We start from the raw sequence: 12,149 nt of genomic DNA, 5'->3' as shown, positions 1-12,149 counted from the left end.
CACTCGTCCGGTAAACACTTATTTTCAGGACTAGTAACGTAATATACTATTACACAGAAGTGAACCTTTAATATGTTGTTTAGGGTTGTGACAAATACAACAGTACAACATTTGACCAGCTGATTTACAGCCAGTGCTGCCAACGTATTTCGCGCGCATACGACCTTGTCTGCATGCTACGCGCTCACTACTTCGTGCCTTCACGTTGCAAATCTGGAGTGAGACAATGTTAACATTGTCTCGCTGATGAGCGAATTGGCCACTTTGCTTTCTCAAATCAGCGAGAGAACATGTACATTGTTAGGTAACTGTAGGAAATGTAATCTGTAATCTGTGAATTTAAAAATAATAACTTTATTACTACAATTAAGATTTCGACAGCTTAAACGAGAAACTAAGGACACTCGTCAATCACACAGTGCTAGATTATCTATACAAGGATTATCTATAAAGTCACGCACGTGCTTAATATTTTCTAAACGATACAGATAAATCTTTTAGATTTGGTAACACAACGGAACCTAAAACCTTTGACTATCAATACAACATCCAATAGTCAATGCTAAAACAATAGTTTTTGAAGGAACTGTCAGTTTTCTGTCGTATCATGGGGACATCCCGCAAGGAGTCAGAAGGAAATCTTAAATAGGTAGGTGCTAGATTGATATGTACAACGATTTAAAGGGCTTTATTAGCAGAATACAATGCTGCAAATTTGAACTCAAACGCATACGGACAACCGAGTCAATAATGGTGGCCGGTAGAGACAAAGACTCGGGTACAAGGGGTATTTGTATTATAAGCCAATCGTTGGTCTCAGGTTAGAGACGAAACTCTGGGCTTTTTAAAGAATCAGTTAAGAAACTGATAATGTATATCATGTGAGTGTGACAACGAACGACGAGATTGGGGGTAGTCTTGTAAGAGATACTAACAAATCCTTGCGAGTGTCAACCGGTAAAAATTTATAATTGTCATATACTACAGATTTGGATTGAAAATAAGACTACATTAAATTTATAGCTTACTACATATTGTCTTAAACCAATTTTGTTTTTATTTTTGACACAGTGTAAACAATTAAAAAAACATTAGTATTATATAAGTTATCGTTGATTGCGTATTATCGGTTTAAGAGACATCTAGCGGACACTAAGTCAACTATCACGAGCCTCGACGGTAGCGACATCAAGCGGTGATTGACTGAACTAGTATCAACACTCAAACCCCTGCAGCAAATCTTCAGCCCAAGCGAATTTCCATTTACCTGGTTGAATTTTCACTAAAATACTACCTTTAAAATGACAAATTTTTTCCTAATAGCCACTGTGCCCGTGCTTTGTAAAGGGGCAATTGTGTGGAGGAGACAATGTTGGTTCCTTTAAAATACTGAAAATAGTTTTGACAGTTTGACAATTTTAAATGAAAACAACTAATTAAACATGTTTGTTTGAAATATGGTTTACAAAAAATAGCACTATTAAATATTTATTTCACTGCTAAACCAATGTTTGCTAACAAGTTTCTAAGTACTTCAGGAATTACGTTTTGGTAGAAGAGAGCCAAGTAATATAATCGGTATTTCATTGGAACTATTTTCCACAATATCAATTAATCTTCAGTGTAATCTTTGCTTTATAATAACCAATGTTTTTCTCTTCTTACTTCCTTTTAATAAAGGCTAATACAGGTATATGTAAGAAAACGTGCGTATTTATCCAAACTCTACCAGTTTATAAGAGCTGATAATTTTTTCCCAATACGTTTAAATAAAATTATAAGAAAACCAACTGTGCCATTGCCAAACTTGGTTCAAGGGTATTATCATAAAGTTAAATTATATAAAATAGTTAGAATATTTTTGGTAAAAATATTATATAAGTTGTTCATATGAGAGTGAGTAATTCTGTAGTGAAGTCTCAACTTCAGCAGGTTTATAGTATAAGACCTAAAAATAAATAATTATATTGTAATTATAAAATATTGAACATCCCTAACAGTGTGTCGCGCGAAGCCGACGGGCTACAGCTATACTCAATTTCACGTTCACCGTGCAGTACAGGTCTTATGGAGATAGCCTTGCTACTACCATTACTGTAAAATTCATGTTTTCTGTCATGCGGGATGCGTCAACAGTCCTCGCGACTCTCGTGAAGGCGCTCAAGTTCGTTTTTCTAATTTCTGTGTGTTTTATGGCATTTATCAAGATTTAACTTGGTAATTTAACTTGGACTAATAAAAATTATATGTTTTTCCATTAAATATTAAGGCTTGTTTAAGTTGAATGTTTAACCCCAGTCAGTATTTTACATTGGAATTAAGCTTTGAACTCTAAAAAAAGGAAAATTTGCCATGAATTAATTGGAACAAGTTGCCGATTAAATTAATAAGTTATTGGGTATAGCCTAATTATACTACTAAAATAATTCAAAAAAATAATTTAATTACAACTATATTCTTTTATTAATAAGCCTCTGTCAAAGAAATATGACTTAAAAATATAAATTCTGTGGTGGATAAATAAATGGTAGTTTATTCAATGTCTTGTGTTTAAAAAAAAATAAACAACTGGTGCAATGCATCAGTTAACAGACTACGTACATCCGTTGATGATTCCAGGGGCAATAACTTTTTTATGACCAATAAAACGCTCGCCCTATACCAATAAAATAATACATCTGCTACATTGTGTATACTTAAAGCTGGATAAAATCAGTTTAGCGGAAGAAGTGTGTCGATTTGGACGTGTAGATGTCAGTGTCTTAAATTTAGTGAAATATAGTTCGTTACTATCTCTGAATTATTGTGCAAACGTTTAAAATATTTGTTTTTGAATTCTTAGTGTAGTGTAGTAGAATTTTTTAAATTAGTGTTGCTGTGTAGTTTAATCGACGTTTTTGCAATGGCGGGGAGATCTGCTGGAAAACCGATCAAAAGTGGTGACCGTAAAACCGTTTTGAATGTTTTTAAATATTTCCAAAACACTTTCCCTGATCAAAATGTGTCGTTTTGGACAAAAAAAACTAGTGAAGCGACGTTAACCAGTTTGCGGTCGATATACAAATTCCGGAAAGAAGAAGCTGTTGGTAATATTGTTACGCCAAGAAAGAATCCACGCAAGATGGAATACAAAACCAGCAGAAAACGTAAGTACGATGGGTTTGTTGTTGGATGTATTCGGAAGATAATCCATTCATTTTTTGCGACCAATACACCTCCCACACTTACTGCAGTTTTGGAAAAACTGAACGATGATCCTGATCTTCCTGAGTTCAAAAGAACTACGTTGTGGAGGCTGCTAAAAGAAAATGGCTTTTGTTACGAAAAGCGTAAAAGACAGTCTTTACTTTTAGAACGTGACGATTTGATTGTATGGCGTCATTCTTATTTACGATCAATGAGGCGGTTTAGGAAGGAAAAGAGAAATATTGTTTTTATGGACGAAACATGGGTAAATGTTGGTCAAGCTACATCTAAAATATGGAAAGATCAAACTATAAAAACACCGAAGGATGCGTTCTTAGCTGGGCTAACGACAGGGCTTAAAGACCCTACTCAACGAGGACCTCGTTTTGTCATTGTACACGCAGGAGGAGAAAATGGGTTTGTTGAAGGAGCGCAGCTAGTATTTTTAGCAAAAAAAGGAACAGCCGATTTCCACGCAGAAATGGATGCAGACACTTATGAAAAATGGTTTGTGGAACAATTGGTTCCTAATGTCCCCCCTGGTACCGTCGTTGTTATAGATAACGCGTCTTACCACAGCCGTAAATTGGAAAAAGTACCCAACACGAAAACAAAAAAAGAAGACATTAAGAATTGGTTACTAGACAAAAACGTAACCTTCCCACAGGACAGCTTAAAGAAAGAACTGCTTGCTGAAGTGCAAAAAATTAAGCATTTGTTTGACCTTCATGCCATTGATGAGATAGCGAAAACTCATAATATCGAAATTGTAAGACTACCTCCTTATCATTGTGAGTTAAATCCTATAGAACTAGTCTGGAGCCAAGTAAAGAGACACGTTGCAGCCAACAACAAAGCGTACGATGTTAAGCTTATGGAGCCGTTAATTGACAACGCATTTAAGTCCGTCAAAAATGAGCAATGGATGAACTATTGCAAACATGTAATAGACATTGAAAATGATATGTGGAAGATAGACAGTTTGCAAGATGACGTCGAGCCTCTAATTATTCATCTTTCTGGATCTTCGTCTACTGAAGGAGACGAAAGTTCGACGTCTATCGTCAGTGCAGAATCTGGAGTGGTTCCGTTGCAATGAGTCACAGTTGGCAATCAAGGTGAGTTAATTTGACCAAACATGAATAATAAATCTATTAATCAACATAAATATAAATATGGTATTGCGTGAAAATAATTAAAATATGTAGTAGTTTGATTTTTTCATTGTAAAATGTATTCTAAGATGTTTTGATTAGTGCATAAATTATTATAGGCTTTTTTGCAGTTAATGAGGTATTAAGTGATAAATTACTAAATCACCAATAAAAACCTAGACGAAATTAAAAGGGTTTATGCAGTGGTATGGAGTAGTGCAGTAGCGGTTCACGGGTGTTGATGTTTTGAGGACGGCTAGTAGCGCGGAAACTCCCATTTGAAATACATGGCATACGGGCGCTCCGTACTGCACGGTGAACGTGGAATTGAGTATAGTGCACTCATACAAGCAAACATTGCTTACATAAGAGTATATGATAGTTATTGTAACTGGTCACATTTAATTGCAAACTAGTGAACCCGAACTTGATTATTAATGGAATTCTGTAATAATTAATTGTAATCTATTGATTTAAACCCGTTTGCTCCGACGTGGCCACCGGTGCTGCACGAAAGAAATTTCAGCCAAAAGTAAATTTGTGTACACATTACTATAGACTTAAACAAATGATAGTGTGTTTATTTGAAATTGTAGATATAATTAATTATTTATCAACTGTACAGTACTTGTACAGTGTCAGTATCAAAATAAGATAATAATTATGCTAATTAAACCGTGCACCACGTGGCTTACCAACCTGTAATCATATCATCATGTTGAAAACAAAAACAATCCATGAACTTACAAACAGACATTGAGCAGTAAAACATGAATTTTTAATTCAACTTTTTTGTTTTAAGACATGATATTTTGTTAAAATAAAAACATGTTTGTAAGTTTGGGTTTTATTATCAATGTAACCAGAATTTGGTTCATGTACCATCCGTAGCCACGTTTCATGTGGCTTCTACAAACACGAATACATAATAGAAACACTCAAAAAGACTTCGAAATGCGTTTTTTATGCTTACAATCACCATAGTGATGTCCACCGGTGGTGCAAACCGGGGTTTTCAAAAACTTATTCAAACGTCAAAATAATTATTAGAATGAAAGTGCTAATAATTTGTACATGTGATTACGTACGAAGAATACGATTTCGACAGCTTGAGCTCAAAAGAGCAACTAAGGAATCTTGTTCCTTGTTAGTCAGAGTTAGATTTAATTAATAAGCCAATCATAGGTCTTCAGTAAAGGACACGATTCTCGGCTTCTGAAAGAATCACAGTATTTTTTAATATATATTTTATGAATTTGAGTAGGAACATTTGTGGGTAGTCTTCTAAGAGATTCTAACAAACCACTGCGAGTGTCAACCGATGAATATATATTATTGTCAAATACCCCAGCTTTAGATTGAAAATAGGACAACTTTAAATGTGTAGCATACTACATATTACCTAAAACCAATTGCTTTTCTATTTTTATATCGTTTTGACATTTAAAATCGATCAGTAATATATAAACTACAGTGGATCAAGTAATATCGATTTAAGAGACACCTAGCGGAGACTAGGTGAACTATCGCGAGCCTCTACGTCTAGCGGTGATTCACTGAACTAGTCTCAAAACTCCTCACCATATAAATAGTTTTACTTCCACTAATTAATTTAGAAACGAAATTCAGCTGTACCACTTACTGTACCTCGATATAGGCATGATTTTATTAACTCAGGTGGTGAACACTTATTTAGGCTTCCTTTATGGATTCTTATATTAGCTCCATATACAGGGTGAGTTTTAATTGTCCCCCCCCCCAACTTTTTTCTACATTTTTTCAAATATCAATCCCAGACCACTTCCAAACATTGTTGGGTAGTAAGTACTTCATTTTGACAAGGTGGCCATTTCCGGCCGCCATCTTGGATCCGCCATATTGGATGCAAATTTTTTTTTTCAAATGTAAAGGTGGGGTTGTGACCCATTATTTCGAACTAAATTTTTACCCTGATTACAATGCCGCAAACCGTTTAAAAAAATCTTGATTCATTCTAAAGTTATGAGGGCTTTTTAAAACTTTATTTTTAGCCCATTTTAACATTGTGCATTTACAAACTAAGACCATAATCTCAAAATAGTGCTAGATAAAGATAAGTGTACACTACCAGTAATTGTCGACCTATTTTCACTTGGTTATGACTGATTTATTTTTTTCGGCCGCCATCTTGGATCCGCCATTTTGAAATGTGATAAATTATTTTAAATATGAAGGGGGGGTTGTGACCCATCATTTCGAACTACTTTTTTAAGCTGAAGACAATGCCGCAATCCATTTTTTGTTATCAAGTTTTATTTATGAAATATTGAAATTTTTTTGTTAAAAATGTCAATATTTCAAAATCAAAAAATGAAAATGAAAAACGGATCATGGAATTAAGTTCAGCTTAAAAAAGTAGTTCGAAATGATGGGTCACAACCCCCCCTTCATATTTAAAATAATTTATCACATTTCAAAATGGCGGATCCAAGATGGCGGCCGAAAAAAATAAATCAGTCATAACCAAGTGAAAATAGGTCGACAATTACTGGTAGTGTACACTTATCTTTATCTAGCACTATTTTGAGATTATGGTCTTAGTTTGTAAATGCACAATGTTAAAATGGGCTAAAAATAAAGTTTTAAAAAGCCCTCATAACTTTAGAATGAATCAAGATTTTTTTAAACGGTTTGCGGCATTGTAATCAGGGTAAAAATTTAGTTCGAAATAATGGGTCACAACCCCACCTTTACATTTGAAAAAAAAATTTTGCATCCAATATGGCGGATCCAAGATGGCGGCCGGAAATGGCCACCTTGTCAAAATGAAGTACTTACTACCCAACAATGTTTGGAAGTGGTCTGGGATTGATATTTGAAAAAATGTAGAAAAAAGTTGGGGGGGGGACAATTAAAACTCACCCTGTATTACTTCCGTGCATGAAATTAAAATGAAAGAAAATGTATTATTCAGAAACATAATATTATATTCACGGTTGTTATGTATTTTTACAAGTTCTCCCAACGCATAAACAATAGTTCTATCCTCTCCTATCACAATTACACTATGTATCTTCACCACATAAAACAAAAATCTGCCATGTGAAAGCGACCGATCTGGAGTTACTAACTTGGCCATTATCAGTGAGTTTCCGACTTCTTTTCTTCCCAAGATTGAACCGACGTCAATGAAGTCGATTGAAATCTTTGTCATCTTTTCAAGACACAAAAATCTTTCAAGGAGGGGATTTAAACTGGAAACTTGGAGCGTAACCGCTTTTTAGATCCGCTCGCCGTTGACGTGTTATTTGACCGACCCTTCATTTTTTGACCCTTGTCAATTTGAAAAATCAATTGGGAGGTTTTCAAAAAGAATTCTGTGGTGAGGGACTCGTGAGGGGTTACTAAGAAACTTGTCAACTTATTTATAACGAAACCCATAAAAGATTTCATTTTGAAGCTAATATAATCCAGACTTGTTAACAATAACAAATGGTTTACTATAAACTAAAAGCAGAGGTAAGTTTCAAGGGAACTTATCAGATACCCTATACAATTCAATTATATCAATTATTTAAGATGGGGACACTACTATGTGCGTATTTTAAACCAAATATGAGTGATGGATGAGTGAAGGATGAGGGGCGCGATCTTTTAGTCTTGTTAGTGACTTAGGTTGACATATTCCTTAGACACAGCTGTTAATTATACAAATACTGTGATGACAACTAAGGGACCAACAGTTTATAGTGAATCTGACATACAGCTGGATATTGGCTTGGAATGCAGGGAAATGTAAAACTAGGAGTACGCTCCGAAGTCACGTATGAAAATGAACAAAGACCATTTCATACAAACAAACAATTTGCCAACAATAACCATATTCATATCAGCTGATTAAGCAATAGGGTTTACGGCAATGCTAACCTTGGTCCAAGGTCATAAGGCATATTTGATCAAATCCACAAAAAAGAACAGGCAAATCTTTCTAGTTTCTGTGAGTATAATCAAAGATTATACTATTTCAATGTATTACAGAAACAGCTATTTCTCTAATATGCTAGTAAAAGTAATACGGGTTTATTTCCCACAATACATAGACATCGAACCTTCTACAAAATAATAACCCTACAGTGGAATACAATTGTTATTACAGAATAGGTATTGTTCCATTAGAACATTCCAATTAGACATCTAATTTATGATAATCAGATGAAACATTGAGATTATCATTGACAATATGCGAACCAAATATACCTTTGACTTTGGATACTGCAAGTATAGATCTAATTTACGAGACAAAGATTAAGCATTGACTTTGGAAAAATATTGGATTAATATGGTAGCTCCGCTCAATATTGCAAGCAGACAACCTTATTGTACACCTAGATATAGTTTCAGTGGATTTTCAATGTGTTATCACGGACATTTTAACCTGGCGATCCACAAAACATTCGTTTGTTTAACAGTCGATGGTAAAAATCACTCGTTTACAATAGCCTTGTATGTGTAATTGTTGTATAGGATAGTTGTATAGGATGTACAACAATCAATTTGAATTTTATAAGCCAATCATCGGTCTCAGGTAAGAGACGCAATTCTCGGCTTTCCAAAGAATCGAATTTAGACCATCAAGTCAATTTCGAAACGTATCCCAGGTCGGACAAGTTGAGGGTAGTCTTGTAACAGAAACTAACAAATCGCTGCGAGTGTCAACCGATAAAAAAGTAGTATTGTCAAATACCACAACTTTAGATTGAAAAGAGGACTACTTTAAATGTATAGCTTACTACATTGTACCAATAAACAATTTTTGTTTCTATTTTATATAATTTTTAAACATTTAAAATTGGTCAGTAATATATAAACTATAATGGATTAAGTGTTATCGGTTGAAGAGACATCTAGCGGAGACTAGGTGAACCGTCGCGAGCCTCGACGGTAGCAGCGTCTAGCGGTGATTGACCGAACTAGTCTCAAAACTTCTCGCCGTAAAAATAGTTTTAAAATAGTTTACATAGACTATTTATTTGATTTAGAAACGAAATACAACTGCACCACTTATCTCGACATAAGTCTGTTTTTATCAGCTCAGATGGTGAACACATATTTAGGCCCCTGGGAAGATATAAATGTGGCGTCGATGCACCTATTAATTATGAAAATATTGTACGTAGACCTTTTTGGTTGTATGATTTTAAGATACGCTTACCCATAAGTGTAATAACTTTTTTTAAATATCAATATTGAAAGTAGAATTGTTAATAGGGGTTTTATGTCTTAATAACTTTTTTGTGAAGCATTTTAATTTACTTTGTACAAAATGTTATTGCATGATAACTTAAATACGCATTCTTATGCTCAAAATATTACTTCTGTACATCGAATTAAAATGAACAAAGTGTATGATTCATAGTCATTAAATTATATTTACGGTTGTTATATATTTTTACAAGATCTCCCAACGCACAAACTATTGTTCTATCCTCTCCTATCACAATTACACTTAGTATCTTCTCGACATAAAACAAAAATCTGCCGATTGAAAGTGACCGATCTGGAGTCACTAACTTGACTATTATCATTGACTATGAATCCTGAAGGATGAATCCTTAAGGATTCATAGTCAATGCTATTATCAGGGAGTTTCCGAATTCTTTTCTTCCCAAGATTAAACCGACGTCAATGAAGTCGATTGAAATCTTTGTCATCTTTTCAAGACACAAAAATCTTTCAAAAAAGGGATTTAAACTGGATACTTGGAGCATAACCGCTTTTTAGATCCGCTCGCCGATGACGTGTTATTTGACCGACCTTTCATTCTTGACCCTTGTCAATTTGAAAAATCATTTGGAAGATTTTCAAAATGAATTCTGTGGGGAGAAACTCGTGAGGAATTACAAAAGCTTGTCAATTTATTTAAAAAGAAAACTGTAAAATATTTTATTTGAAGACTAATATAATCCTAACTTGTAAATAACAAACTGTTTTTTATAAAACGAAAAGCAGAGGTAAGTTTCAAGGTATTGCCTACTTATTTGTAAATAATACTAGCAAATGTATGTAAATTACATTGCAAATATATTCAACAATATGCTAATAACAACTGTACCGGTACTACAATAACTAAGACAACGCAAGGATCATGAAATACTTCCTCGGTTAGCGGTTGATCTATTGTGAGCACACAGCTCAGGGGTCGTGGCCACTTTATAATGTCAAGAGCGAAATGTATTTGAGAGGTTCGATTACTGCAAGTATAGATATAATTTACGAGAAAAAGATTAAGCATTGACTTTGGAAAAGTATTGGATTAATATGCTCGGCTCAATATTGCAAGCAGACAACTTTATTGTACACCTAGATTATAGTTTCAGTGGATTCTCAATGTGTTATCATGGACATTTTAACCTGGCATTCCAAAACACATTAGTTTATTTAACAGTCGATGGTAAAAATCACTCGTTTACAATAGCCTTGTTGTGTAATTGTATAGGATAGTTACGTAACTGGGTCTGGGTGTATCTTAACAAAAACTAGGGAACCCGAATTCGATTGGTAGAATTTTGTAATTTCAATTTGTACATTTAAAAATTAAGATTTGAATAGCACATGTCCATGTTTACGATACTAAAAGTTTAAATAAACAAGTAACTAAGGACACTGTGTTAGTAGGTTAGAGAGGTTATTAAGATTTATAAGCCAATCGTCGGTCTCAGGTAAGAGACACAACTCTCGGCTTTACAAAAAATATATAATTTCAATTGGGTAGAGAGTAGAGACCCGCTATTGCTACTGCTAGTTAAACCTGATTGGGACTACATAAGGGTAGTCATCTAAAGGATACTATAAAATCACTGCGAGTGTCAACTAATAAAAGTGTATCATTGTCAAATACCACAGCATTAGATTGGAAATAAGATCATTTTCAATGTATAGTGTACTGTATTCTGTACAGAGACAATTTTCTTTGTATATTTTTTCCAGTTTTAAAATGAAAAAGATTTCAGTAATATATCACCTACGGTAGATTAAGTATTATCTGCATAAGAGACATCTAGCGGAGACTAGAAGAACTGTCACGACGCTCGACGGTAGCAAAGCTAGCGGTGATTGACTGAACTAGTCTCAAAACTCCTTTTACACCTGCTGTAGTAAACCTAATGCGAATTTAATGGATTTTTACCAAAATATTGTCACGTTTATTTCCTACTAGCTTGTACCCGCGGCTTCACCTGCGATTGTGTAACCATAAATATTATACATGTTAGAAATAAACAGAGTATTACAATCATTGCAACAATATGGTATCGTAGTGGCATCGACAACAATCACAAAATTAAGATATTATATTCATTGCATCACGCACAGATAAACAAATCATGTTATGATTAAAGATTCTACAGCGATTAAATTACAATTAAAACTAAATTAATACCATTTGTTTAATCACCAACTAAAAAATCGTACAACATAAAATCTTGAAACTGAAATGCCACGACTCTTTAGCTTCTCCAAGTGTAGTTCTTTCATTGCTTCACATTTATAATACCGACTAGCATAGTACCTGTCATTCGCACGGGGTTGGCAATTAATTGGCATAAGTATAAAATACTTATTGCAGTTGTACTCATGCTTTGCGTTTGCAATTGGGGAGGACACTGTTTGAATAAATCTTGTTCTTTAAATTTACGGTATGCAATAGTATAACACATCTACCATAGCCGTAATGCTCTACTGCTGTACCTAAACAATACAAAAAATAAATTATCAAACATTTGCACAAATTATTCATTAAATTAATCCATGAGCCTAAACATAACTGTAAAA

General features: G+C 34.2%; 1 protein-coding gene across 1 annotated transcript; it reads left to right on the top strand.

The window, feature by feature from the left end:
* The first annotated feature begins 3,121 nt into the window (after positions 1–3,121).
* On the top strand, positions 3,122–4,285 carry LOC129003422 (uncharacterized). Its single transcript, XM_054431713.1, has one exon. It carries the CDS (start codon positions 3,122–3,124, stop codon positions 4,283–4,285), a length of 1,164 nt encoding a protein of 387 aa, XP_054287688.1.
* Positions 4,286–12,149: the final 7,864 nt, after the last annotated feature.

This window comes from Macrosteles quadrilineatus, unplaced genomic scaffold (genome assembly GCF_028750875.1).
Source record: "Macrosteles quadrilineatus isolate MER2022 unplaced genomic scaffold, UCM_ALF_1.0 Scaffold_9__3_contigs__length_116548681, whole genome shotgun sequence".
Lineage (NCBI taxonomy): Eukaryota > Metazoa > Arthropoda > Insecta > Hemiptera > Cicadellidae > Macrosteles > Macrosteles quadrilineatus.
Note: the sequence above shows the minus strand (reverse complement) of the source record. Positions and strands in the feature narration are given on the sequence as shown.

Bases quoted from the DNA above. Each gene is read 5' to 3' on its own strand.
- LOC129003422 (XM_054431713.1), top strand. From the start codon at position 3,122: ATGGAATACAAAACCAGCAGAAAACGTAAGTACGATGGGTTTGTTGTT.